Source organism: Panthera pardus, unplaced genomic scaffold, assembly GCF_024362965.1.
Source record: "Panthera pardus isolate Hobbes unplaced genomic scaffold, ASM2436296v1 HiC_scaffold_9, whole genome shotgun sequence".
Taxonomy (NCBI): domain Eukaryota; kingdom Metazoa; phylum Chordata; class Mammalia; order Carnivora; family Felidae; genus Panthera; species Panthera pardus.
In genome coordinates this window covers 722,387-749,445 of record NW_026527024.1, presented here as the reverse complement: position 1 = coordinate 749,445, position 27,059 = coordinate 722,387, and the positions used below count along the sequence as shown (strand labels likewise).

The window sequence follows — 27,059 nt, the reverse complement described above, 5'->3', positions numbered from 1 at the left end:
AACTTCTTTAAAATATAGATCTGTAGGGGCACCTGGGTGGCTCAGTCAGTTAAGCGTCCCACTTCAGCTCAGGTCATGATCTCACGGTTCATGAGTTCGAGCCCCGCATCGGGCTCTGTGCTGAGAGCTCAGAGCCTGGATCCTGCTTCGGATTCTGTGTCTCCCCCTCTCTCTACCCCTCCCCAGCTCACGCTCTGTGTCTCTGTCTCTCAATAATAAATAGACATTAAAAAAATAAAAAAAAATAAAATAAAATATAGATCTGTAGAAAATTGCCATGAAAGACAAAAATTCTGGGTGAGCTCTAGTTGATGAGAATCATGTAGTGTATAGAATTGTTGATTTACTATATTATACACCTAATACAACACTGTTAAATATACTGGAATTAAAAAATACATAAAAATAAAATGATATTGAATTATTCGATAGTCTACACTAATAGCATTCTAATAAGTCACTCAGTGTATACTTAGTTGCAGAATGTCTTTCCGCCCTACAAAATTGAGAGAACCATCAGATTGATAGGAATTCAATAAAAATTTTTAAATTAAAATGTTCTAAATGATAAAGCCTGTAAGTAGCCAGCTTTCTTTCTTCCTAACATAATCTGTATACACAGAAAAATTCTCCTGGACCACAGTCCCCTCCCCTCCCCAATTTGTCTTCTTTAATTCTTTAGGCATACTAATCCTCACATGTGGAAGAAATCTCAAACCACAGGTTTGGCATACAAAAATTATAATTTTTTTTTACAAAAATTATTTTAACCTAATTTTCTTTTCAGTTGTCAAGAGGGAAAACTTGGACCATATTTAGATATATGTAAGCCACTAGATTGCCTACCTGGTATTGCACCTTTGCTGAAAATCACAAGAGCAATAAACAACATGAGACAAAATTTGGACAAGCAACTGATGGTCTGTTCGCAGATGAAACCATGGAGAGCAGCTTCCAGAACTCTTAGGTCTGGATTACCTTTACTGCATATTCATCCCCGCTCCCCAGCTCAATATATGTTTTAACCCAGGGGGGAAAAATGCAAACTTTTATTTGCTCATACACACACAAAAAAACTGAGAAGCCCACGAACAAAGAGCAGACTCAAGAGCCACTTTCCCTTCTTTTCCCATTAACAGAACTGGCTCAGTCCCCTCTGCTGCTTCGACCTCAACCCTCCTCTTATCGGGCTGGTTTTACGAACTGCCCTTCTCCCTGGAGCTCCTCTAAGGACACGTGTTCTTCCTGCCAAGCTCCGCTGAGGGACCCGGAGCCCCGCCCCGCCCCACATTCCCAGGTTCCACCCCGCCCAGCGCGCCGACGGCCAATCGCGCCCCAATGCGCAGCCCGGCCCCGCCCCTCTGGCCCTGGCCCGCCGCCTTTGTTCTCCCTCACTCCCTCTCTCAGCCTGTGCGCTCCCGGCAAACCGAGTGGCAGCCGCTGATTGGTGGCTGCAGCGCAGCCAATCAGAAGGGGGCACCTCACGTTAGGGCTCGGAGCTTTAAACGCGCGAGCCGCGGGGCGCGCGGAGGAGGACGGGGAGGAGGGCCGGAGAGGAGGGCGGCGCCGCGGAGCACCGACGCGCAGCGAGGCGCACGCGGCCCGTGCCTCCAGTCCGCTTGGGATTGGCCGGGCGGTGGGTTCCCCGCCCCCAGCCGAGCGCCGGCGAGGACTTCCTGGGGGGGTTTCTCGCTTTCCCTCCGGTTTCGCTCGCGAGGCGAGGGCCCGAGGTCCGGGAGTGCCCAGGGGCCGAAGGCGTGGGGAGGCCGCGCTGCGCACTGCCACGATGAGGCCCCGGAAAGCCTGCCTGCTGGTGCTGCTCCTGGCGCTGGCGCAGCTGCTGGCGGTGGCGAGCGCCGGGGGGCCGGACGAAGGTGAGCGGCCAGCGGTGGGCCGCGCCTGATGGGCCGCAGGGGCCCACGGGTGAGATCCGGGGTGGGTGCGACCCTGGACCGGTGGGTTCCGTGCGGAGCCCCTCCGCTACTGGCGGCAACTTGCTGGAGTTTGAGGGCAGTAGCGGTGGGCGGGATCGCTTAGGAGATCCCGGGAGAGGACGGCGGCGGAGGCCTCTTAGCAAGCCCTTGCCTACCAGGTTTGGGACGCGGAGAGGGTGTCAGGTGCCTTTTCTGCAACTGGCTCCTTCACCCAGATTCTAATCAGTTTTTACTCGTGTTCAGATTGACTGCTCGCTCTTGGCAAGGGTGCTGGTTAAAATTTCCAGGCGAGCACGCCCAGGGAGCGGGAAGGCAGAGGGGGCCACTGTTTGCAAAACAGGTCTTGGTGAAGGGGCGAGAGTGGGAGCTCTCCCGGGCAGCGGCGGGCCGCAGGCATCTTACTTTTTAAAAATGCGGTTTGTAGATTTGGGAAGAAATAGCACCTGGGTTTTGGTTTGAGGGAGAAAGGGACGGCTTGGTTTGCATTTGTTAGAAACCAGAGGTTCCATTTCCTCTGCGCCTGTTTATTCAACACCTACTATGTGCCAGTCACCAAGCAGGCTTCTGGGAGTATACGATGAGCGTGGCCGTGGCCCATAGAGCTCCCGCTCTAGTACGAACATTAGACAGCTACTAGCCATCGTTGCCACATTTTTCTTTGAAACCAGCTCGCTGCAAACAAATGGTATGAGAAAACGTCCATAATTAGAAAGCAGTAGTAGTCACGAAAAGAATACTGTTCCTAGAGAACAGGCATCCCATTCCTGGTCTTAACTTTCTTCCTCTCTGGCCTTTCTCTCCTGATGACCTCTTTTTTTTTTTTTTTCCCCTAGCCAGTTTGTTCCAGTATAAATAACCCCCCTTTTCTAATAGTAGTGCGTAGGGGGAAGTGTGTGAACTTTATACCCTTTCAGACAGATTGAGTAACTTCTGTGTGGGTCACTGATTCAAGCCTTCGCCAAAACAGAAAAGGAAGTAAAATTCGGCACGTGGTGGAAAAAGCACCTGCCGAAAGGAACCGGATAACGGTGTGTCTTGGGACCTTTATCCAAATCATCTGATGCTTATTTAAATACAGAGGCCCAAAATATACCAAAGCAGATTGCAGGGGTGTGCCCTGGAATCTGTATTTTAAACTTCTTCATTGATTTCATATGCACATTAAACTTTGGGAGGCACCTCAAAGTTTCAGGACTAGTGAGGCTGGAGAGTAGTTTTTGGAACGCAGCTAAAAAGCAAAATAATTTTGTCTTGATTTTGATCCAGTGACTCTTTGGGGGGCAGTTCTCAAGAGGCCTGAGAGAGTGGCAGACTTGGGTGGACCCCAAGGGTTATTAGGACCAGCAAGTGTATCATTTGGGTGACAGGTCACTAATCCCATGAAGGCCCTGGGAAGCAGTTGCCCCTGGGGTGATCCCAGGAATCTCTGGAGTTGTCATGGTCATGGTGGGTCTTGCAGGGCATGTGCTTTTGAGGTGGGGGCGCGTTGGGGAGGGGCTTCTAGTCCCTACCTTGACCCTTTCCCATCCCTGAGGGAGGGGTTCCCTGCCCCTTCACTTTCATAGGTAACTTGTCCTGCGGATTTATTTTGGCACCACATTTCCCTCCACCCTAGATGTTCCCAGTCTTTAGGTTTTGATTTTGTTTTGCCTCTTACATGTTAGATTCAGACAGCACAGTGGTGTCTGGGATCTAAAAGACACTCCTCCCCTTCCCCCATCCCGAGAATATGGCTGCCAAATAGAACTTAAGCTCTGGTGGTATAAGCCTTAGGTTGTGGGACTTTCTGTGTCTCAGATTAGAAATCAATGGTACTTTTCACATCTTTACATCCAGCTAAAAATAGTGAAGGAAAATACTTTGATGCAGGTGGTTGTCTGTTTTTTATCTGGGATTGGTTTAGATTTAAAAGTGAAGTGGAAAGTCACTTGGGTGCAGTGCTAAAGAACTGCTCAGCCCCTCTCTCTTCATTCCTGAGAAGTAATTACCACCTGATTCCGCCTAAAACTTTCGGCATATTGCGAAGAAAATCTGCTGTGACAGTATACCAGAGCAGTTGAGTGGTCAGGATTCTCCATCCACTGAGTAGTTTTGTGATCCTTGGGCACGTGACTAATACTCTGTGTGCCTTCGTTTCTGTATTTGTAAAGTGCATGTAATGTTTCCCTCCAGGGGTGAGAGAGTGTGTTTAAAAAGCTCAGCACAGGGGCGCCTGGGTGGCGCAGTCGGTTAAGCGTCCGACTTCAGCCAGGTCACGATCTCACGGTCCTTGAGTTCGAGCTCCGCGTCAGGCTCTGGGCTGATGGCTCGGAGCCTGGAGCCTGTTTCCGATTCTGTGTCTCCCTCTCTCTCTGCCCCTCCCCCGTTCATGCTCTGTCTCTCTCTGTCCCAAAAATAAATAAAAAACGTTGAAAAAAAATTTAAAAAATAAAAAAAAAAAATAAATAAAAAGCTCAGCACAGTGCTTGGCACCTAATAAATATCACCTCTAATGATCTGTCTGATAACAAATTTCTTTTTTTCCTTGTTTAATGCAAGCTTCATGGTTTTTACCTGATGGTGGTTTATCCACCTGTTCTAGGCACTTCTCTGGTGGGGATTGAAGAGTGAGCAGCTGAGGAGGTAGAATGAGGACATCTTGAAAGAGTTGCCTGTGTCCAGGCTGGGCAAGGCTCCGGTGTTGTCGTCAGATAAACAGTGGAGAGTGGACAGGGATGGCAGAGGCCTGGCTGGAGGAGGGGCCCCCACTTCTGGAGTGGTCTTACCGTGTAGGCTGAGCATTGTGGAGGTGGTGTGAGGGGCTTCATTGGCCTCATGCTAAAGAGAATGGCATCCATCCAGAAGATGCTGGAAGGCTTTGGATTTTTTTTTTTTTTTTTTTTTCTGATTTTATTTTTATTTCCCTGTGCTTTGTGCAGAATTTACTCCCTGGCCATAAGTTTTTCTTCAGTTTCTTCTGGGATATCTTTTTCTTCTGTGCAACTTCCTCTCCTCGTGTAGGAACAGTCTGCTCTTTTTCTGTGGGGCTCATCTCAATGTGGCAGGGAGAGCTCAGGTATGGGTCAGTCTGACCATGAGCCCTGTAAGTTCTATGCCACATCTTGGGGGCTCTGTTCACCTGGATGTGCTCAATGACCAGAGAATTTACATCTAAACCCTTAAGTTCAGCATTAGTCTCTGCCTTTTTAAACATGTGCAGTAGAAATTCAACACTCTTCTTGGGCCACCGACCCTGTGTCCAGCCCCACTCTTTGGCCTGGGCACACCTACCAACCCCACCATTGTAGTGTGGGAATGGCACACATTGCTTCTGCAAAGTGACATGTTTCAGATGCTTGGTGGCTTTTCGGATATGCATGCCCTTGATGGCCTCGGCAGTTTCCCGTGTATTCTTAAAGTGAACACGAAGATTTGAACCTCTTGATTTGCATGACTTTGTCGGGTTTTCCGGGTCAAGTGAGTACTGAACCATTTCAGAGATCATCTCAGGCCACTTACACAAAGAGGTGGATGTATTTTCTATCCTAGAATGTCCCAATCTTAAAAGTGAAGCCCAGTGAAAAAATGGCCTGCCCATTAAAATATGGGATATTTTTGGGGCGCCTGGTGGCTCAGTCAGTTAAGCATCCAACTTCAGCTCAGGTCACGATCTCACAGTTCGTGGGTTTGAGCCCCACATAGTGCTCTGTGCTGACAGCTCAGAGCCTGGAGCCTGCTTCGGATTTGGTGTCTCCCTCTCTCTCTACCCCTCCCCTCCTCACGCTCTGTGTGTGTGTATGTGTCTCCCTCTCTCTCTCTCTCAAATATAAATATTAAAAAAAATTTTTTTTAAATGTGGGGTGTTTTCCTTGCAGGAGTGGGTGGGTTCCTAGTACGTAGGAATATAGAGACATTGCCTACTCAGATTGTAGTGGGTCCAGTCCTGGGGTTATCTGCAAGCTGGGAAGGGATGGAAAGGTAGAGGCATGACTTAATGCATTTGAGAGTCTTTAATTATGTAGGGAATGCCCTGTCATTTTGTTTGTTGTCATTTAAACCAAAAAAAACTTTTTTTTTCAAGTATCAAGAAATGAGTTCACTTTTTTTTTAGATTTTTTTTTTTAAGTTTATTTTGAGAGAGAGCATCTGAGTGAGCATGAGCAGGGGAGGGGCAGAGAGAGAGAGAGAGAGAGAGAGAGAGAATCCCAAGCAGGCTACACACTGTCAGCGTGGATTCCGCAAGGATTCCAGCTCGGGGTTCGAACTCATGAACAGTGAGATTGTGACCTGAGCCGAAACCAAAAGTCAGATGCTTAATTGACTGAGCTACCAGGCACCCCAAAATGAGTTCACTCTTAAGGAACTCTGTCCCGTGGTAGCTCAGGGACACCCACTTAAGAGCACTCACTAGTTGTGCTCACAGACCCGATCAGGCTGAGCGTAGGTGAGAAGGCATCTTTGTTTTTTCTTTTTGTAAAATTCACCTTATCCCCATTCTCCGAGCGGATCGCCAAGTGCTTCCTCCTCCCCCGCTGTATTTCCTAGCTTAAAGCGCAGATTAAGTTTCCCGGTGCTTTCTTTCCAGCCGGCCTCCAGTGTTTCCATTTGCTTGCAAGTTAATCTCATTCTCGAATGGGCAGGGCAGTCAGGCAGTGAGCGTGGGTCCGCATGGCCCACAGGCCCTGCCTCACTGCTGTCAACAGGCTGTCCGGCCCGCGCGAGCCTCTGGAGGCAGGGCGTGGGGTGCCTCGTAGCCCCGACTTGGAGCAGAGAACCTGCAGAACATTCCCGCGTCAAGCCCTCAAGTGCGCAGCCGTTACACAGGTCATCGTGGGTAGGACTTTAAAGCGAAGGGTGGGCAGATTGGCCTTCTGGAGAGCCAACGGAGCTGCTGTCCCACAGGCTGTAACAGGAAAGCTCAGTACTGAGTTCTTGCCTTGCGGGCTTGGGGTGGGCGGTATTTCCAGAAGAACCTGGGGGAGCCCTCGCCGGCCAGTTTTAAACTCAGGTTCCCAAGAGCCTTAGGTTCTCAGATTGACAGAAGACCTGAGTGTATGGTGTTGCCTGCCAGTGACCAGGGGAGGGGATTCGGTTTAGGCCGCCAGCCTAAGAGGTGGAGACGGAGCCCGAGCCCGCTTTGTCTTCCTCCAGGACCTGCCTTCCTCCACATCCAGGAAGCCTGGTGACATTGCTGGGGGCCCGGGGCCTCTGCAGGAGGGAGGCCAGGGAAAGAGCACACGTCAGAGGGCGATGGCCCTGGGGGCAGGGTTGGGGGGCACCAGTCCCAGGAAAGGAGAGTCTGCTCGGTTCATACTTGTCAAATCGGTGGCTTTTCTTTTGGGATTTTAGAGGCCATTCTTCCTCCCCCCACAAAGGAGGAAATCTTACACCGTAAGCTGGAGAGAGACGTGGAAGCCAGGAAAAAGCAGCAGGATGCGTGAAGGGACGCGGTTGAGGGTTTTTTATAATTAGTTTGCCGATTGGTAGATTTTCACGGAAACGGGCAAAGCTGCCAGGCCACCCGGACCCATTCCCTGGCTCGTCCCGGCAGCCGCGGAGCCAGCCCTGGACTAGTCAGGGGCAGGGCTGAGCCAGGGCGAGTCCCGGAGGTTCCAGAATCCCGAGGCTGACTTCACCCTCAGCCCCAAACACAGAACCACCGGGGCTGCTCTGTCTCCCAGGGAGCCCCTCCAGAAGGAAGAACGGGACCCTGGCCATGACCTGGCTCTGGGGTTGCTGCCATTCTGGTACTTCCTGCACCTCTGTCTGCCGATGCGACAGCAGCCGGGGATCCTGGTTAACAACAGCTCATGGTGCCCCGTACGTGTAGTTTGGTGGAAGATTCCTGTATCCCTGGGTAGTGAGCTAAACTCCCAGATTCTCGTGTTCTGGGAAGAGAGCTTTGCTTCCGGGCAAGGCATCCCATGAAGGTGTGGTTTGTGTATTTTTGACGCGTGTTGACCCTGTAAATCTTCACAATTCTTCGTGGGAGAGCTCCCACCCTGGAGATCGCTGGGGTTAGTCAGAGAACTGGAATTGGTCAGTAGTCCATCCTCCAGAACGAAAAGTGTGGTGCTGTCTGGGGGGCCCGGCACGTGTTTGTTACGGGAGATTGAGTGAGGCCCTACTTGTGGGAAGCGTAGTCAGTGAGGAAGAAGATGTCGTTGAAAGTTGGCCTTGCCCTGGAGCACAAACATGAGGTAACCAGAGAATGAGGTGCCCTAAAAAGTAAAGCGTGGGATGTGGATAAAGGAGCTTTGCTACAGGGGTGAGGCCTGGAAAGCCCGCAGAGGGGTGGTGTTGAGGAGCGGATCAGATCCCAGTGCAGGGGGAGGCGCCGACGGTGAGGGTTCCCCCAGGCTGGGCAGGGGGCACGTGGAGCTAGGCTGCGGGGCTGCGTCTGCACAGGCGCCTCGTCCTGCCCTCAAGCCCCGCTGGGGCGTTGAGACTTTAAATTCTAGACCTGTGGTTTTCAAACCCTTTAACCGGGACCTCCCTTGAAGCGAAATCCTAAGTGGCTCCCCAGTGTACAGCCTGGGAGCGGAATTCCGTGGAACGCGGTCCTTAGCAGTTCAGAATGTGAACGTGTCCTCTGATAGCCACGGCCGGGGCGTGGGCACGTGTAACAGGCTGTGCCGCCATGGAGACCCGTGTTGGCGACAGACACGTCCCTTGTACAGGTTCTACCCTGAATTTCTGGGGTGGGGGAGGCCTGATGTCACCACCCCGGCTCGTGGTGGTCCTCAGGGGCCACTCAGGACTCATGCCACACTTTGAGGGCTTGGGGTCCTAGGAAAGTTTTTAAGGAGGAGAGTCCCCAGGTTCCCAACATTGTGGGTATTTGCTGCTCAGATTCTTCTAATAAGGAAGATGCCATTGAGGATGAAGAGGAGGAGGAGGAGGACGACGACGACGAGGAAGACGACTTGGAAGTGAAAGAAGAAAATGGGGTCCTGATCCTGAACGACGCAAACTTTGATAACTTTGTGGCAGACAAAGACACGGTGCTGCTGGAGTTTTATGCTCCATGGTAAGGACCCTCATCCTCCTCGCTCCGCCAGCCTGGACGAGGGGTTCCTCTGGGCTGTCACGCTTGGTGCCTCGCGGGCGTCCAGACCCCGGCGGGGTGGGAGTGTCCGGGTGCAGGAACGCCGGGGACCCCGCGTCCAGGGAGCCGGCCCTCGTGGAACGCGGTCCTTAGCAGTTCAGAATGTGAACGTGACCTCTGATAGCCACGGCCGGGGCGTGGGCACGTTTAACAAGCTGTGCCGCCGCGGAGACCCGCGTTGGCGACAGACACGTCCCTTGTTAGAGATTCTACCCTGACCTGTGTCAAGGCCACCCCACCTCCCTGCTCCCACCACATGCTGCCCGAGTGCAAGCCTGGCCCACGGTGGTTTCCGGTGTGGAAGGGCGCACAGTCCCCGGGCCCCGCTCGTTCTATCCTCCCCCCCACCACTGTGTGCAGTGTTATAGCTCTGTGTCCCTTCCTCCTCCCCTCTCCTGCTGGCCTCTGTTCCTTCTTGTCGTCCTCTTTCCTCTGCCCTCCTTGGTTCACTTTTGAGACAAGATAGTTAAGATATACTCACGTGGTTGGTCCCGCGTTTGATGTTCAAGTGAGAGGTGTTCCGTACAAGGTAACTAAGTAGTCCTTACAACAGGTTCGTGAGGTCATATTATTAACTAACAGTAATAATAGATCACCACTTCTCGCTTTTTGCTCTTGTGACTCCAAATAGCTTTTTAAGGAGTTAATTAATTGTTATTATTTTTTTGAAGTGAACGTAACCTCAGGACTGTGTTGTCTTCATAACGTAACAAGAGAAGAAGCTTAGAACTGGGTCACTTGGCCCTTTCTCTTCTTATCTCCTCCCAGTTCAAAATGCTTGCGTCTCTTAATAGCTGGCATTCTCTTAGATCTGCAGTTGGGCTCAACACATTCAGGCCTCAGCACAATCCTCTTTGTAGTTTTAGCCTTTTTTCTGGAAAATCAGCTGTGTGTGCCCACCATAGCCACTCTGCTTCCTGTCATAATGTCGCTTTCCCTGGGTGTAAGGAGAATCTTTGCCTTCTTGTACCGTGTCACTTTGTGGGGTTGGCGCTTGCCACATGTCTTGCGGAAAGTCCGGCGGGTTTTAGGAACGTTCACCATGGCTGCAAGAATGCTAACGGCACAGAAAGCTAATTTATTTTTTTAAAGGCCCTGTGTCCAACATGGGGCTTGAACTCCTAACCTCAAGATCAAGAGTCACACGCTCCACTGACTGAGCCAGCCAGGTGCCCTCCAGATAGCTTTCTGTGTGGATTATGGCAATCAGTATGTACCATATTGAACATTAAAACGGAGAAATTTCAATACTAATTCATCTTTAATGATAACCCTTACGTGTTAACATCACTATGCGGACGTTGTGATCTGTGATGTAGCCTCTGGAAAACTCCACCGTGTGCTCTGAGGGAATGCACGAAGACAACCAGAAGGGTCTTTGGTAAAGAAGTTTTTTTGTTTTTTTTTTTAATGTTTTTATGTATTTTTGAGACAGAGACAGAGCATGAGTGGGGGAGGGGCAGAGAGAGAGGGAGACACAGAATCCGAAGCAGGCTCCAGGCTCCGAGCTGTCCGCACAGAGCCTGATGCGGGGCTCAAACTCACGGACCGTGAGATCATGACCTGAGCTGAAGTCGGATGCTTAACCGTCTGAGCCACCCAGGCGCCCCTGGTAAAGAGTTTTTAACCTCATAGACCCCTCCCAAGGGGTCCCTTGATGGACTTTGAGAAGCTTACAGGTGAAAGCACTGGGGTTTGGAGGTGTTGGGAGTGTGTGTCCAGCCCGGAGCGGGAACTCTGGCCTACGTCTGTCTGACTCCAGCCACCGTGGCTTCCTCGTTGTGTTACCTTGTGTCTGTCTCTCTTGACTGCGATCATTCTGGTCCCGGTGCCCCGGCGTTTGTGTGCATTGCTGGGTATAAGTCTCCGTGGGTACAGCTAACCTGCTTCTCCTTCCCTAAATCTCTTTCTCAGGTGTGGACATTGCAAGCAGTTTGCTCCAGAATATGAAAAAATCGCCAATGCCTTGAAGGAGAATGACCCTCCCATTCCTGTGGCCAAGATTGACGCGACCTCGGAGTCGGCGCTGGCCAGCAGGTTTGGCGTGAGCGGCTACCCCACCATCAAGGTCCTTAAGAAGGGGCAGGCTGTGGACTACGAGGGCTCCCGGACCCAGGAAGGTGCGTGGAGCCTGAGCTGCAGGGGGAGGTGAGGCCGGGACTGTCTTCCCACAGGAAAGCTGAGAGAGGGGGAGTTTGGGTAATAGAGAGGAAGACCAGTTGTGTGGGCTGGGAGTGGTCCCCGCTGGAATGTTCCAGGTAACTGAGATCAAAATAAACTTGTCCTAGGGTGGCAGGGGTCTCTTCCCGTTTCAGACCATGAAACTCCAGATCTGGAGGCCGTGTGTCACATGCTGCCCGAGGCCAGGTTCTCGGCGGCGCTGTAGAGCTTCCGTCAGACTCAGCTGGTGGGCTCCCGCAGCCCGTGCTGAGCCCCTTCCCAGCCTTCCAGTTCACTACGCTTCAGGTCAGGCGCGATGATGTGCATTCCTTATAGGCTCCCCGGGCTTACTGAGGCTGTGGGTCCAGAACCCCATATTAGGAACTACAGGCTCTGGGAGCTAGGTGGTTCTTCCAAAACCAAGCCCGAGGGATCCCTGCCTGACTGACATTAGGCACAAGCTAAATTCTTTTTTATTTTTTTATTTTTTTAACGTTTATTTATTTTTGAGATAGAGAGAGACAGAGCATGAATGGGGGAGGGTCGGAGAGAGAGGGAGACACAGAATCTGAAACAGGCTCCAGGCTCTGAGCTGTCAGCACAGAGCCTGACGCGGGGCTCGAACTCACGGACCGCGAGATCATGACCTGAGCCGAAGTCGGACGCCCAACTGACTGAGCCACCCAGGCGCCCCGCTAAATTCTTTTTTTAACGAATGAACAAATCAAGTTGTGGTATCTTCACCATATCTTTTTTTTTTTTTTTTAATGGTCATTTATTTCTGAGGGAGAGAGTCAGAGCGTGAGCAGGGGGGAGGGGCAGATAGAGGGGGAGACACAGAATCCAAATCAGGCTCCAGGCTCCAGGCTCCAGACTCGAAGCTATCAGCACAGAACCTGATGCAGGGCTCGAACTCACAAACTGCAAGATCATGACCTGAGCGGAAGTTGGAGAACTAACCAACTGAGCCACCCAGGTGCCCCTCTTCACCATATCTCTTAATCACTAGGAAAAAGAAAATTATGTTACGTTTTCCTTTTCTGGTGTGGTATGGCACTGACTAAGGTTTGGGTCTTACAGTCGTGACATAGCACTGGTCCCGGACAAGTGTCTTCTCCTTGTCAGGCCTCAAGTTCCTCGTCCGAGGAACAGGAGGTCACTTGGGTCTGATCTGAATTCTCTTTGAGCTGGTGTGAGGGTCAGTCCTATGATCTTCTAAGCACTGGAGCCCATTGTAGGTGCACGAAGAAGACCTCACATCCATCAGTACTTACTTTCACATTGTGTCTGTCTGAGAACTTACCAGAAATATGTTTGTGTGGTTCAGAATTCAAGGAGGTAGATAAGGGATAGCCTTTCCACCCTGAGCCTGGCTATCTGGCTCCCTTCCAGGAAGGTGGCAGCGTGTGTGTGTGTGTGTGTGTGTGTGTGTGTGTGTGTGTGTGATTTTCACACAGTTGTCAGCATATCATGTGCACATTCGTGTTTTACCTAACAAATAATGTCTTACCCATGTCAGCACATAGAGGAACTTCATGGAAGGACAGGCTGAAAGCCGTGTACTTCTCGTTTAAAAGTAAACAGGCTTGGTGTGTCTGGGTGGCTCAGTTGGTTAAGCGTCTGACTCTTGGTTTCAGCTCAGGTCATGATCTCCTGGTTCGTGAGTTTGAGCCCCGAGTTGGGCTCTGCTGACAGCGTGGGGCCTGCTTGGGATTTTCTCTCCCTCCCTCTGCTGTCCGCCCCGCCCCATGCGCACGCCCACACGTTTACTCTCTCAAAATAGATAAATAAAGTAAAACCTTAAAGGCTTATATATGTGGACATCTGGTCCCAACATTTGACCCCTAGCGGTGTGGCCAGTTTGGAATCTTGAGAGCAGTGTGGCCTCCAAGTGCGTTTTAGTACATGGGCCTCCCCGACGATGGTGGCGAGGGGGTTCACGCCGTGGACATGCCGTGCGTCTGCTGCTGTGCTTACTTCCGTCTGAAGGCTCCTGCTTTGCGGGAGTGGCTCTCAGATCCGGCTCCTTGGTGAGTGCAGAGCAAAAGAAAAAAAGAAGAATGTAAAGTGTGCCCGCACTGCTCCTAAGAGCCACTTGGAAGGTGCCTCGTGAGAGTCTGTTCCGTGTCCCACTCGCGTCGCTGACTCCATCTCTGGGGAGCGGGGCCACGACTGGGCCCGTCTGTAATGCCTTCCGAGGTGACGCTGACGCGGCCCCGGGCAGCAGGGGGAGGGGCTGCTCCTCCTCGTTTTCCTTGATTTTTGCGGACGTGTCGGGACGCGTGCCGGATGTAACATGACGAAACGCGCGTGGCTCTGTACCTGAGAAGGGGACGCCCTCGAGGCTACTCCGAGGCACGTGTGGTCAGACATTGGGAGACCCCCTCTGTTGGCCTGCGGTGAGCACCGCAGCGGGGCAAGAACAGGGTCTCACTCGCCAGCTGGCGTTGGGCGGTCGGAGAAGTCACCAGGGGATGGAAAAAGGGCAGGAGGGGGTTTGGTGGAAACCGTGGACCTTCGACCCTGAACCGTGGCCTCAAACTGCGGAGCGGCGCTGGTGAGAGCTGCCGGTGGATTTGGGGAAATCAGACGTTTCCCGTTCTCCTCGAGGCCCTGCCACTTGTCTGTCGGCGCCTCCCCGCCTGCCTCTGTGGTGAGGTCTGCCCGTGCTCAGTCTTGTGTGGTTTCTTTCAGAAATCGTAGCCAAGGTCAAAGAGATCTCCCAGCCCAGCTGGACGCCCCCACCAGAAGTCACGCTTGTGCTGACCAAGGATAACTTCGATGAAGTGGTGAACGATGCAGACATCATTCTGGTGGAGTTCTATGCCCCCTGGTAAGATGCCATCTGTCCCATGTACTCGGGTACGATGAGCCCTGTCCCGCGTTCGGTTCCCCCATAGCCCCTGGGTAGAGGGCGTCAGAGACAGACGCCTGCGTGTGAAGCAGAACGGGGTCCTGCCACGGCCCTCCCCCCTCCGCCCGGCCGTGCGTGAAGGCCGAACCGACTGCTGAGTCCTCCAGAGAGCGGTGGTCTTTTCCCAGATGACAGGACGAGGTAGACACAGGCCTGTAGCACAGAGGAGAGTGGAGCCCGTGTGTGGGGCCACAAGGCGGTCCATGTTCCCTCATGCGCCAGGCCTGTGCCTGCTGGGTCCATCTGTCATCACGCGCCTGCCCTGCCCAGCGATGTGCCGAGGGCGTGTCCCTGAGGAAACACGCAGGAAGGCGCTGGGACGGCCGTGGCTCTGGGGGGCAGTGTGAGGGGACACGGCCGTAGCAGGTGTGGAAATGCTGTTCACGGAAGTTCGTCCAGCTGTGATGAGGAGGACCTTGCGGAGCTGCCACCGCGGTGGGTAGGGTGGTGGCAGCTGGTGGCCTCGGGCCGCCTCTTCCCGCCTCGCTGCCTCCTGAGGGGTTCGAACCATGGTTTTATCTGTCTTCGTCTCCACTCGTGGCTGTTTGTTCTGGAACAGATCTTCGAAGATGACCCTCAGCCTCGCTTCATGCTCCAGATATGTCCCCTTCTCCAGTCGGAGCCTCCAGGGTCCCGCGGCCCTCCTGCCTTCTGCCTTCTCCACTCGCCCTGCCTCCTTTCCTCTTGTCCATCACAACCCTGGCCTCTCGATGCCACTGGGCCCCCTGCCCAACCCCCCGGCCTCAGGGCTTCAGCTTTTGTAGGAGAGAAACAGCAGAACCTGGCCGGGGGCGCCTGAAGAGCTCTTGTCTGGGGGCTGTGGCCCTAGCACGTGGGTTGGGATCGAAGCCTGCTCCCTGTCAGAGAACTGGAATCCTCAGCTCTGCGGAGGAAGTGGGCCAGTCCCTTAGAGTTGAGGAGGGGCGTGGCCTGCGTGACCCCAGCATACGCAGGTGACGTGGCCAGTTCTGGCCCCCAGATTGTAGGCGACGACAGAACTCAAGAGGAGAGCAGAAAGGATCAGAATGCGGGGGCAGGGATCATTCAGGGGAGGGGACCCGGACGTGGGAAAGAAGATGCCGGAAAGAAAGGCAGTCGGAGAGTGGCTGGTGGAGGTGCTGTGTGTGGTTCTTGTGCTTCATGAGGAGAGCACGGAGGTGTGGGCAGCCGGAGAAGACAGAGCAAAGCAAAGTGGACTGTCTTCAAGGCAGGTGTGAGCGTCGAGGCCAGGGGTCCAGGAGGATGGTCAGCCTTCGCAGTTCACCTTGGCGCATTCATCACGGGGCAGCTAGCGGTCCTGACTCTGGAGCAGGCTTGCTTTTCGTCAGGGTGTGCGGTGTAGACCAGAGTCAGGAATGTGACCGCGGGGCAGACGACAGTGACCCCAGGCTCTGGATTCTGCAGCAGAAGTCACTCCACTTGGTCTCACGGGGTGTGCACGTGCGGAGAGAAGACGGGGTGGTGGGAGGAGGAAGGAAGGCCTGGGGCACGTGGAGAGCAGGGCCGCCATGGCCCCTCTTGTGAGGTTTCCGGCACAAAGGGGACCCGGGAGGTGGTGCCGGTGCTGGAGGAGAGACGGCTGTGAGGTTACGTCTCACGACGGGTTATGGATCCTAAGTTCTAGTTGCCGGGGGCTGGGCTCAGCTGCCCGTTGACGTCACAGGCTCAGTAAATGCTCAGAGAGCAGGTTCACCTGGTTTCTGACCCCACGGAGAACAGTTCTTGTAGCTGCAGACAGTTCACTTGCTGTAGGGTGCAGCCCCGAGGCGTCCGGGGACCCTGACAAGGCAGTGCTTTGTTCAGCTCACTACGCGGAGCCCGTGACTTGCGAGGTCCTTGCCCCCGTGTGAGCCGTCGGTTCTTGGTACGGAGTCCTCAGGCCCACCCTCTGCTGCCCTGCTGGGCGGCGTCCGCGAGGGTTGGTTACTGTTCGTCCTTGTGCTTTTGTTAATGTGGTTATTTCGGTCTGTCCTCCCCTCACCCACCTTTGACCAACTCACGTCCGCTTCCTACCTGTCTCTCTCGTCCCAGATCAACTGTCACCTCCTGTATGAAGCCATCCCTGACCTGTGTCCTTCCCTGTCCTGACTGCAATGGAGAAAAATTGTTGTTTTTCTTTGCCTTTCCCATGTCTTACCCGCCCTCCCCCCCAACTCCCTCCTGTTTGTGTGTGTGTGTTGTGTGCACCTTGTGTGAGTGGCACCTGTGATGTCACGCTGGCCTCCGGAGTGGCCCGGCTCCACCCCCTCCCCGAGGAGACGTTCAGAGGTTTGCAGGGTCTAACGGAGCTGCTCGAGGGCCGGGCCTCTGTGTCTCGCTCGGATGGGAGACTGTGTTCGTGCTGGAACAGGCTCCTGACAACGGTCGCTTCTTACAGGTGTGGACACTGCAAGAAATTGGCCCCCGAGTACGAGAAGGCGGCCAAGGAGCTGAGCCAGCGTTCCCCCCCGATCCCCCTGGCCAAGGTCGACGCCACTGCCGAAACAGACCTGGCCAAGAGGTTCGACGTCTCTAGCTATCCCACCCTGAAAATCTTCCGCAAGGGAAAACCCTTTGATTACAACGGCCCACGGGAAAAATACGGTAGGCTTGCCTCCTGGTGTTCCCTCAGCGGGGAGGGGGGTGTCCTGGGGGACATAGGGGGCCGGGGAGAGCGGTGGGTGGAGCGCCTCGGAGCCCCTCGCCCCTCCTCAGGCGTGTGCTCGGCTCCCAGGGATCGTGGACTACATGATCGAGCAGTCGGGGCCGCCCTCCAAGGCGATCGTGGCTCTGAAGCAGGTCCAGGAGTTCCTGAAGGACGGGGACGATGTCATCATAATCGGGGTCTTTACGGCGGAGAGTGACCCGGCCTACCAGCAGTACCAGGAAGCCGGTAAGTAGTGGCACTCTGGGCTGGATGAAGCGAACGTGCCCAGGCCGTCTGAGGTTGTCGGGGAGTCTGCTGCTCCTGTTTGAAGCTCCTGGGGCGTCACTCGAGGGGACAGCTTGATGAAGGATTGCAATAGCATCTGTGGGAACAGACTTGCCTTTCTGGGGTTGGGGTTAGAGGTCAGTCCCTGTTGCCTTGAATACACACGGGTGATAGGATCGTATACTGAGTGTGCCGTCTCCCTGGGCTCTGAGGAGGAGCAGGGCCACGGTCACGTTCATCCACGTTCGTTGTCTCCCTGTCTCTCCAGGCACCCCTTCCCAGTCCCTCTGCAAGGGCAGGGTCTTGACCAGAAAGTGAGGGTTTCTGACTCTGGCCTGGGTTCGAATCCTGGCTCTGCCATTATTAGCATAAGGACCACAGGTGGCGACTTGGTGTTTTCTACATCAGAGGTTGTTACGTTAATTGAGCTGATGTGGACAAAGCACCTAGCAAACGTGCCTGGTAATGCTAAGGTCCAGTGTTAGCGTTGAGAGGTGAACAGCAGTCAGAGGTGGCGTTCTGCGGGGCACGTCGCACTCGCCCCATCCTGAGACCCACTGTCAGGCTCCTGCCTGGTGGCAGGCGTACTTGCCCTGCTGGATGACTCTGGGTCAGGAGTGGAAGATGTGTTCTTTCAGCAGCCCTGAGGATGCCCTCCGGCCTTGTTGCGTCCTTTCCGATGCCCTACACCCCACTCCAAACACGGCTTGGTTTTTTGCTTTAGAGTAGCGGCTGCAACTTTTCAATGCACCGGTTGCCACTTAGTGCTAATTTCTGTGCTGCACGAGAACGATCGTGTGTCCATCAAGTGCAGATGAACGTGGTAAAACCGACAGTAGAGGGAAATCCCATTTCCGTGTCCAACGCGGGAGCCAAGGTGCTTCATCAGTCTTAACTGATGAAGTAACCGTGTCACCTGCTGGGAACTAGCCAGGAAGAAACATGCTGAGGGAAGCCCCAGCCTACCCAGGGGTTACAGGGTAGACTTCCATGTTTCTGTCGAGGAGGGGCTGAGGCCCGGGGAGGCCTAAAGTCACATAATGAGCAGGTCTCAGAATTAGAATTTGAATCTAAGTCTGGCTGATTTTGAAAGCCGTCTCCCACCTCCCCCAGAACGTATGTTTCCTATAACCAGTCGCCCTGCAGGATGGGGGGACCCATTGGAGGTCTTACCCAGTGCTTGGACCACAGACTCCGCTCAGGATGGGTCTGGATGCCTCAGTGAGGACAGCGTGGAGAACTGACGTGCGTTCCCCCCCCCACCGGGGGATTCAGGGCATGGATGGAGAAACTGGCCTGCGGGCCAGATCCAGCCCCTGCCTGGTCTCCTTAGTCTTTTAGGGCCGCAGCCACGCTTTATTACATGCTGTCTAACTGCTCTGACACTGCAATGCAAAGTTGAGTGCTTAGGAGAGTATGGCCTACAGAGCCAAAGATCTTGTCTGGTCCTTTCCGGAAGGTTTGCCAACCCCCGTTCTAGAGTATTCTCAGGCTGGGGGGTTTCATCTTGAGAGTCTGAGAAGATCTAAGTGAAAGTGTGTATAGCAAAAGGCCTGCAGCCTGCAAACGGGCCAGCCACCAGTCCGAGGGGGAGAGGCCAGCCCACTCGCAGGGGCTGCGTGTGAAAAGCCGCCTTGTGGGTATAACAGAGTGTGACGCTCCCCTGTTCACACGAACTGTCTGGGGGTTTAATGTGTTTCTCAGCATTGGAGACAGTAGCTCTTGACCAGTTAACTCTGAGCTGTTTCGTGAGCGGTTATCTTTTTTTTTTTTAAGCCAATTCTGATACAGAAGTTCTAAGGCAATACACCTGTACCAAGTTTGTTTTTTTTTTTTTTTTTTTTTTTTTAAATGTTTATTTATTTTTGAGACAGAGAGAGACAGAGCATGAATGGGGGAGGGGCAGAGAGAGAGGGAGACACAGGATTGGAAGCAGGCTCCGGGCTCTGAGCCATCAGCCCAGAGCCCGACGCGGGGCTCGAACTCACGAACCGTGAGATCGTGACCTGAGCTGAAGTCGGACGCTCAACCGACTGAGCCACCCAGGCGCCCCTGTACCAAGTTTTAAAATCCAAACCTCAAGTGTTCATACTCTAGGTATCGTCCACACAGAATTCACAGTGGGAATCATGGTCTTTGCAGGGCAACAGCTTTAAGAGTCATGAGTTAAGCCTAGATCTGTCAGGCAGTTTAATAAACTGTGTACTTACCATTCTGTTACTTCCTCAGCCAACAACCTAAGAGAAGATTACAAATTCCACCACACTTTCAGCACTGAAATAGCAAAGTTCTTGAAAGTCTCCTCTGGGAAGTTGGTTGTAATGCAGCCTGAGAAATTCCAGTCCAAATTCGAGCCCAGGAGCTACGTGATGGAGATCCAGGTGCGTGAGGGCTCAGCGGCCACCGCAGCCCCAGGCTGCCTTTTTTCTTTTTTTTTTTTTTTTTAAATATTTATTTAAATTCCAGTTAGCCTACAACATACTATTAGTTTCAGGCATGTGGAATTGATCACTGTGTTGTACACCCAGGCTTCTGATCGGCCTCAGGCTGCTGGTTGAGCCAACGCTGGGGTTCTGAGCCTGGAGCCTTTCCAGGCCCCCGTTTCCCGACCCCATGGTAAAGGTGCAGGTTCCTGGGAGGCTGAAGACGTGAGCGCAGGCAGCAGGGTGGTCGGTGGTTTATTGGGGGGTCTGGGGGCCTCACACCCCTGCCAGCATTGCTCCCTCTCTTCATGCTCCTGCAGCCCAGCGCCAGCTTCCCTGGGTGCCCGGCCACTGCGGGCCTGGCCTGCATGTCCAGCGTTGCTCTGGGCCAGGACGTGCTCCTCTCTCTGACCTAGGCCCCCTTAGCCGAAGGGCAGGCGAGGCCCTGAGGGTACAGAGCGATGCAGGCCTCTCTCCACCGGATGGAGCTGTGGAATGCGGCACATGGGGTTGGCCTTGCTTTTCTTTCCGCTGGCCTACCCAGCCCCCCTCTTCCGAAACCGTGCGACACACTCCCTTGAGAAGGGCGTGAGGGGTTCCTGGCCCGGGGTGAGCCTGGATCCAGCTCCGTGTCCGGAGTGCTTCACGGGTGCCCGGCGCTTCTGTGAGCGGATCTTCAGATTTGGAAGAACCGTCGACGCCAAGGGTCCCAGAGCTCTCCTTGGATAGACGGGGCTGCAGAGCAGTGAGCTATGGCCCAGACTGCCACCACCGGTTAGGGGCAGGCTGAGGGAAAGCTGCAAGTGCCCCCACTCCCCCGCCAGGGCTCTCCTGAGACCTGGAGGGTGTGGCGGCCCAGGCAGGGTGAGCACCGTAGGGAGCAGCCTCGTACCTTCTGATCCATTTTTGTGAACAGGGGGCATGTGGGGCCTTGGAGAGGCCACCTTGAATCTTTCTGATTCCCTGGGTCATGAACACCATGGCTCCTCCTTGGAGTCTCACTCATGGCCACATCTGCTCATCTGCTCAGGCTCAGGGCCCCTCTCTTCCCCTGGACATACGGGGGCTGCTCCCTCTCCTGTCCCTTCCGCCTCCTCTTCAGGCGACCCCAGGAACCAGGCACCGTTCCAGGTGGTGTGCATGTTCCCGGGAAAGAGGTCTGCAGCTTTCCATAGAGAGCTTCAAGGGGTCCTTAACCCCCAAAAGGTTAAGGGCCACTTGGTCTAGTTTATAATACGCGTCGCTGCCTTTTACTCTTTACCTTAAATGGATCGGTGATGGGGCACCTAGGTGGCTCAGTCGGTTAAGTGTCCCGATTCTTGATTTCGGCTCAGGTCATGATCTCGCGGTTCGTGAGTTCGAGCCCCGCATCGGGCTCCGTGCTGACAGTGCGGAGCCTGCTTGGGATTCTCTCTCTCCTTCTCTTTTAGCTCCTCCCCTGCTTGCTTGCTCTCTGGCTCTCAAAACAAATGAATAAACTTTAAAACAAATAAATAGATTGGCATTGCTTACATGCCACCTTTGTTGCCGGAATTATTTAAGACTGCTTTGTAAAAATTTACACAACACAGTGAAATGCGATTTTGTAAAAGGTGGATTTGGAAATCTGGGCGAAGGAGAGACCGAGGCAGGACAGGCACGGTGAAGCCAGGTGCAAAGTCAGCACAAGAAGCGTTGCCAGAAGAAAGTAGCTGTTTGCTTGCAGGATGTGAGGCCGGCTCTGCCCTTGAGTTCGGCGCAGGCCTGTGGGTGGCACGTGCCCAGCTGTAGAGCACGTGTGCCCTGGGGCCACTCTGCTTTACTCTTGAGGTCACCTTCCAGGTGATGTTCAGTCCAGCGGCTGTCCTGACCTGCCGTCCTCTTTGCGCGCTTTTCCAGCACTTTCCCCCTGCTCCTTCCCCTCCCCTGGGACTTTGTACCCTGCTGGGTTCCTGCCGTTTCCTCCCCTGGAGCGCCTTCCCCCTCCCACCTGGCAATTCCTGCCATCCTTTAGTGCTACACAGGGCCACCTCCCTGACTGTCCCATCCTGACAGGACTGGGGCCCAGAGCCAAGAGTGTGGTGTTCCCCAACCACTTGCAGCTGTGTGACCTGGGTGAGCAACTCAGCCTGGCCGTGCCTCAGTTTCTTCCTCTGTAATGTGTTTGTGAGGCTGGTGTCTGGAGGTTCTGATTCAGAGACTGTCTTACCATGAGTCAGGGGGCCCTGCGTGTCCCTTGGGGCGGTCGCCTGAGTTCCGTGTCCCCAAGCCACTGCCGCTGTGCCCAGCTGGTCACAGGTGCTGCATAAATTGTCAGTCGGGTCCATCTCATCTGGAAAACACTTGGGAAGCCTCGTGAACCAGCTTTAAGAGCCACTGTTGTTGAGCCTGTCCAAGGACGGGTGCCTGGTACCAGACAGCTGAGCCCCGCACGCCCCGCCTCCTGGCCCTGTCTCAGGAGGGGCGGCCTCAGGTGCAGCAGCCTCCAGCCACACAGCTCTGTCTGGCTCCGCGTTTCCCTGAGAGCTTGGCCGGGCTCTGGTGTAACCGGTAGTCATGGGTGTTGTTTCTCAAGGTAGGATTCGAAGCCCAGCATAGCTGCTCAGCAGGTGTGTGCCCCTGGGCCTCCCTCCCTTCACCTCTGTAAAATGCCCCTGGTGGGGCTGTAGTGAAGGTCACATGAGGGGAAGATAGATCGTTCCACTCTGTTCAGCCGTGGGAACAGCCGTTGTCTGGAAGCCCGCCTTCCCGCAGCAGTTTCTTTTCCTTTCTTTAAAAAAAATTTTTTTTTTTATTTTGAGAGACACACAGAGAGAGAGAGAGAGAGAGAGAGGGAGAAAACGTGAGTTGGGGAGGGGCAGAGAGAGGGAGAGAATTCCTAGCAGACACACGATCAGCATTGAGCCTGACGCAGGGCTCAACCCCACGAACCCTGAGATCATGACCTGAGCCGCAGTCAGATGCTTCACCGGCTGAGCCACCCAGGTGCCCCCTGCAGCTGTTTCTAATTGACACCGATGGGGAGCCCAGACCCAGAGGAAAGGTCACATGCTGTCTGCCGTAGCCTGAGAAGCTCACTTAGGGGTCAGTGGAGGCAAGGGGCCCTGAAAGACACCAGGGTCTTACTGGGTGTGCTCCCCCAGCAGCTCCCCTCCAGACGGCTCCTCTCCCATGCCCGTCCCTTCGGAGCTGTTATTCCTTAACAGTGGCAGCCGAAGGTGGGGTGAGATGAGCCCCGCCTCCGTGAAACTGCTCCTCACCTGCCCCCCCCCCTTTTTTTTTTTTTGCAGAGCACCACCGAGGGGTCAGCCATCAGGGACCACGTGTTGAAGCACACCTTGCCCCTGGTGGGCCATCGCAAGACCTCCAATGACGCCAAGCGGTACACGCGGCGCCCCCTGGTGGTCGTCTACTACAGCGTGGACTTCAGCTTTGATTACAGAGCTGGTGAGACCCCAGGGCCTGTCCAGCGGAGGGGGGCTCTTGGTGGGGGCTCTTGGCTCTCGCACTTAGGAATCCTGCACCTAAGACCTTGCGGGTTCGCAAGGGTGTATTTTGTATTTGTGGTTCCAAGGCAATTTTCCTTCCTTGCTACATAGAGCTGCCCTTCTTCCTTCCTTTTTTAGCACGAGGGGAGCTTAGTGTGGAGTCCAGAGATCTCTTAGAGATGGGGCGGCAGAGCTGGGACTAGACCAGCCCCTGATCCTCAGGCAGGCAGGGGTTTATGTCACTGGACACAGGCCACTTGGGCTCATTGGGCTTTTGAGCAAGGTCCACCTGCTCAGGGAGGACGCTTTTCAGAAATGCTAATCTCTCCAAGTGAGGCTTGAGCCTGGTCAGAGAGTCTGAGCCACAGAATCTTAAACTTGATCTCTACGGCTCAGCTCACAGTGCTCCGTCCCATTTCAGCCACTCAGTTTTGGCGGAACAAGGTCCTGGAGGTGGCCAAGGACTTCCCCGAGTACACCTTCGCCGTGGCTGATGAGGATGACTTTGCCACGGAGGTGAAGGACCTGGGGCTCAGCGAGAGTGGCGAGGACGTCAATGCAGCCATCCTGGACGAGGGCGGGCGGAAGTTCGCCATGGAGCCCGACGAGTTTGACTCTGACACCCTCCGTGAGTTCGTCAGAGCTTTCAAAAAAGGTGAGCCTTGGTCTTGAGCTTCCCCACATGGAGCCTGGGGGCGGGAGGGGTGGTTACCTGGTGCTCCAACACTGCATCCCCCGACTCCCTTCTGGTGAGCCTGGCCCTGCGTGTATTCTCCTGTACCTGGGGGGTGGGAGAATGGACACAGACAGGCCCCATGCTCGCTTGCTTTTCTTTTTTGTAACAAAAGGCTGGTATCTCGGAAATTTCGAGAAGCCCTATTTTTAAAATGTTTAATGTGTAAAGCAGGCTTTTGGACCTAGAAGTAAGTTTTGTACACGTGGAAAACTTGCTCTGAGGCATCAGGGTATCTCTGTTGATCTGGGTGAGCACCTCGGCCCAGTTTTTGGCGTGGGGCGGAGTCCTCTGCGGACCTCGTTCCGCCGTCTGCCAACGTTCCCTGTGCTGGTACCTGCAGGCCTTCCCTGCCCCGGCTGCCGGCTCTTCCCAGAGCCCCTTCGTACCAGGTGGCCCCCCTCCTGTGACCTCCTTGCCGGACGGGGCCCAGCGTCCCATCGGGCCTGGGGTGTGACCGTCAACAGGCTCTCTGGCCTTTACAGGAACTGGGAGAGTAGAAGGGGTGAGGAGGCTAGAGAGCTAAGGGGCCCGCTAGTAGAGGTGGGCTCCACCTGGCCTGGCACATTGGATTCGCCCGTCCTGCACTCGGGCTGGCCTCGCCACTTGGTCCTGTGAGGGCCGCCAGAGCCCAGGGCCTTTGCAGCACTCACACGCTCCCCTGCTTGCTTTCCCGGGCAGGAAAACTAAAGCCGGTTGTCAAGTCCCAGCCAGTGCCCAAGAGCAACAAGGGACCTGTCAAGGTCGTGGTGGGGAAGACGTTTGACTCCATCGTGATGGACCCCAAGAAGGACGTCCTCATCGAATTCTACGCGCCCTGGTGCGGGCACTGCAAGCAGCTGGAGCCCGAGTATACCGCCCTCGGCAAGAAGTACAAGGGCCACAAGAATCTGGTCATCGCCAAGATGGACGCCACCGCCAACGACATCCCCAACAACCGCTACAAAGTCGAGGGGTTCCCGACCATCTACTTTGCCCCCAGCGGGGACAAAAAGAACCCGATAAAGTTTGAGGATGGAAACCGAGATCTGGAACATTTGAGCAAGTTTGTAGAAGAACATGCCACAAAACTGAGCAGGACCAGGGAGGAGCTTTGAAGGCCTCGAGTGAGGTCTGTGGCGGGCGGGAGGGACCAGACACTGTAGCCACCAGCGGCCGGTGACCAGAGGCCCAGCGAGCCGTGAGGCTGGCGGGTTAGCGCAAGGGCAGTATCTCTTTTTGGTTTTTAATTTTTTTATACTCTGGTGTTTCACCTCATGCTCTGAATACTGAATAGATATGAATGACTCAGTAGATTAGCCCAGATTTTTACAGAGGATACGTCTATTTTTACCATTATTTGGGGTTTGATTTTTTTTTAACCTTCCATTTTCTTTAATATATTTCTTCAAAGCAGATAAGTTGAATCTCTTCTGTGTGAATGTTTTTTTCTTTTAATTTAAAATTTAAGAAAACAGTTTGCCAAATCACAATTTTTTTTTGTTTTGTTTTTTGTTTTTTTTGCCTTTTATTTTACCGTTGTCTGAGGAATTACTAGTTGAAGATCTGACGGTCCCTGTGCTTTCGTTTTCATTTCTTCCCGTACGGCACCAAGAACTGTCACCAAGCCCCGTGCCGAGATGTCAGCCACCCCCGTCTCTGCGGGACTGGGCGTCATCGTGCCTTCTGCTTTCACACCCAGGACTGTGGGGCGAGGAGGTCTCCGGGTCCCCTAGACCCTGGGAGTCAGCTTCCAGGGCTCCGCCTCGGGGTCGGGGGGACGGAGGCCGCCTGCCCACCTGGTTAGGCCGGCCCCACCTCTTGGCGTCAGTACTGCCGGAGGAGAGGTGACCTAGGGCACGGGTGATGGAAAAGATAGATTAGGCTCTCATGATGGAATAAAGCAATTACTGGAAATTACCCGTCACCGTGTCAGAGAATGTCCGCTCCGTCCTGGAGCCTGGGTTGAGCTGAAGATGGGGAGGGCTGGCCGTCCTGCAGGTGCCTGTTGCCACAGACGCCCCGAGCATTCGGGGAGTGGGGTGTCCTGGCGGAGGTGGGGGGGGGGCATCGGCGATCTAGCTCCCGGTTGTGTGGACGGCAGGGGTGGAGGCTGAGGAGACTGTCCCCAGCACTTCAGGAGCCCGGGAGGAGGGCATGGTGCGGCCCCGACATGGGGGTCTGGGGGATTCGTGCGTGACGGGAGCCTCGTTCCAGTGGTTCCATTCGCCTCCACCTCCCCTCCCCTGACACTCCCCTGCTCCTGACGTGACTAACATAGAAGTGAGGAGGACGACAGTTCTGGAGCCAGCGGCAGCTTTCAGCAGTGACGTGTGATTGTGGCGGGGGCCGGCTGGGGGCCAGGAAGCAGGTCTTAGGTCTTGGGGTGGGGCCGCCTGGGTGGGCCTTTCCAGACGACCCCTTTCCAGCCAAGTGGCCCAAGCACGGGAGGGTGGTGCTGCTCTGGTAAGTTCTCCGAGTGGCCAGTGCAGTAGGTCTAGGTCCACCTGTGTGTCCTCTCCCACTGGGAGAAGGAGCGGGTCTCCCCTTGGGCTGGATGCCAGAAGATTCCGGAGTGGAGGTGGGTGTGGGGCTTGAAGAGGCAAACCCCTCCGGCACTGCCGGGAGAACCGAGTGGTTCTTTTCCTGGGGCTTCGGTGTGGTCGGTACACACAAGGCCGTGTGTATTTGCTTATCACCCATGTGAAACAGGTCACCAGGATTTTGCCGCATCTTCATCTGTCCGTCCCCCTTCTTTTCTCTGTCGCTGCTGCGGACTTGAGGATGCTCTTCGCACCTCAGCACAGCCACCAAAGTGAATGATTTCATCCCGTACCCAGTGCACGGTCACGTGTGCCCGCGTGTCTCAAAAATGGCTCGTGACGTTTGGTCTGTTTGACTCCGCACAGTGCCTGCTCTGGGCTTGTCTCTTGTGCCCGTCACCCGCTGGCTTTTCCCTGCAGCCTCCACTCGGCGGAAGCAGTGACAAGGGGTCAGTCGAATCTGTTGTTTGTGTCGCGTGTACAAGTTTGAGGAATGTTCGATGTTCGCGGTCTCGGCCTCTCCAGGAGGTACGTAGACACCTGGAGGGAGCTGAGTGTAGAAAACAGCACCAAATCCGGAAGGCTGAAGATTCGAGCCGTTGACCGTGTGCCTGCTAGGATCCGGGGTCCGGCATGCGCTGTTCCCAAAGCCTTAATCCAGGCTGACTGCTCCTTTGCCGTGTGACTGGGGGCAAGTTACCTAACTCCTTGCGTAACATGAAGCCCCAGCCTCTGCAGCGTGCCTGTAGGGACCCCGTGCAGGACGTGTGCTGGCTCAGCTCGTCCCTGGCAGGGGTTCGTCGCGGGTAGGTCCATCGCTGAGTCCCAGGCTTGGAGTTCTCGTTGACAAAGGCACACCCCTCTTGTCAGTGATTGTCTCTAACCCAGCGTGTGCCAACCGAAGGATG

At 54.5% G+C, this 27,059-nt stretch overlaps 2 protein-coding genes and 1 pseudogene across 2 annotated transcripts; 1 reads left to right on the top strand and 2 right to left on the bottom strand.

The window, feature by feature from the left end:
* The first annotated feature begins 1,518 nt into the window (after positions 1-1,518).
* Positions 1,519-25,528, top strand: PDIA4 (protein disulfide isomerase family A member 4). The gene is made up of 10 exons (XM_019453115.2): positions 1,519-1,874; positions 8,766-8,943; positions 10,936-11,141; positions 13,876-14,014; positions 16,473-16,678; positions 16,809-16,967; positions 19,236-19,387; positions 22,699-22,855; positions 23,318-23,551; positions 24,311-25,528. Exons 1-10 carry the CDS (start codon positions 1,787-1,789, stop codon positions 24,724-24,726), a joined length of 1,935 nt encoding a protein of 644 aa, XP_019308660.2. The 5' UTR covers positions 1,519-1,786; the 3' UTR covers positions 24,727-25,528.
* Positions 2,174-5,433, bottom strand: LOC109269223 (60S ribosomal protein L17-like). The gene is made up of 2 exons (XM_053898738.1): positions 4,860-5,433; positions 2,174-2,259 (listed from the first exon to the last, which is right to left on the bottom strand). Exons 1-2 carry the CDS (start codon positions 5,416-5,418, stop codon positions 2,174-2,176), a joined length of 645 nt encoding a protein of 214 aa, XP_053754713.1. The 5' UTR covers positions 5,419-5,433.
* Positions 9,735-10,065, bottom strand: LOC128775867 (60S ribosomal protein L36a-like; annotated as a pseudogene).
* Positions 25,529-27,059: the final 1,531 nt, after the last annotated feature.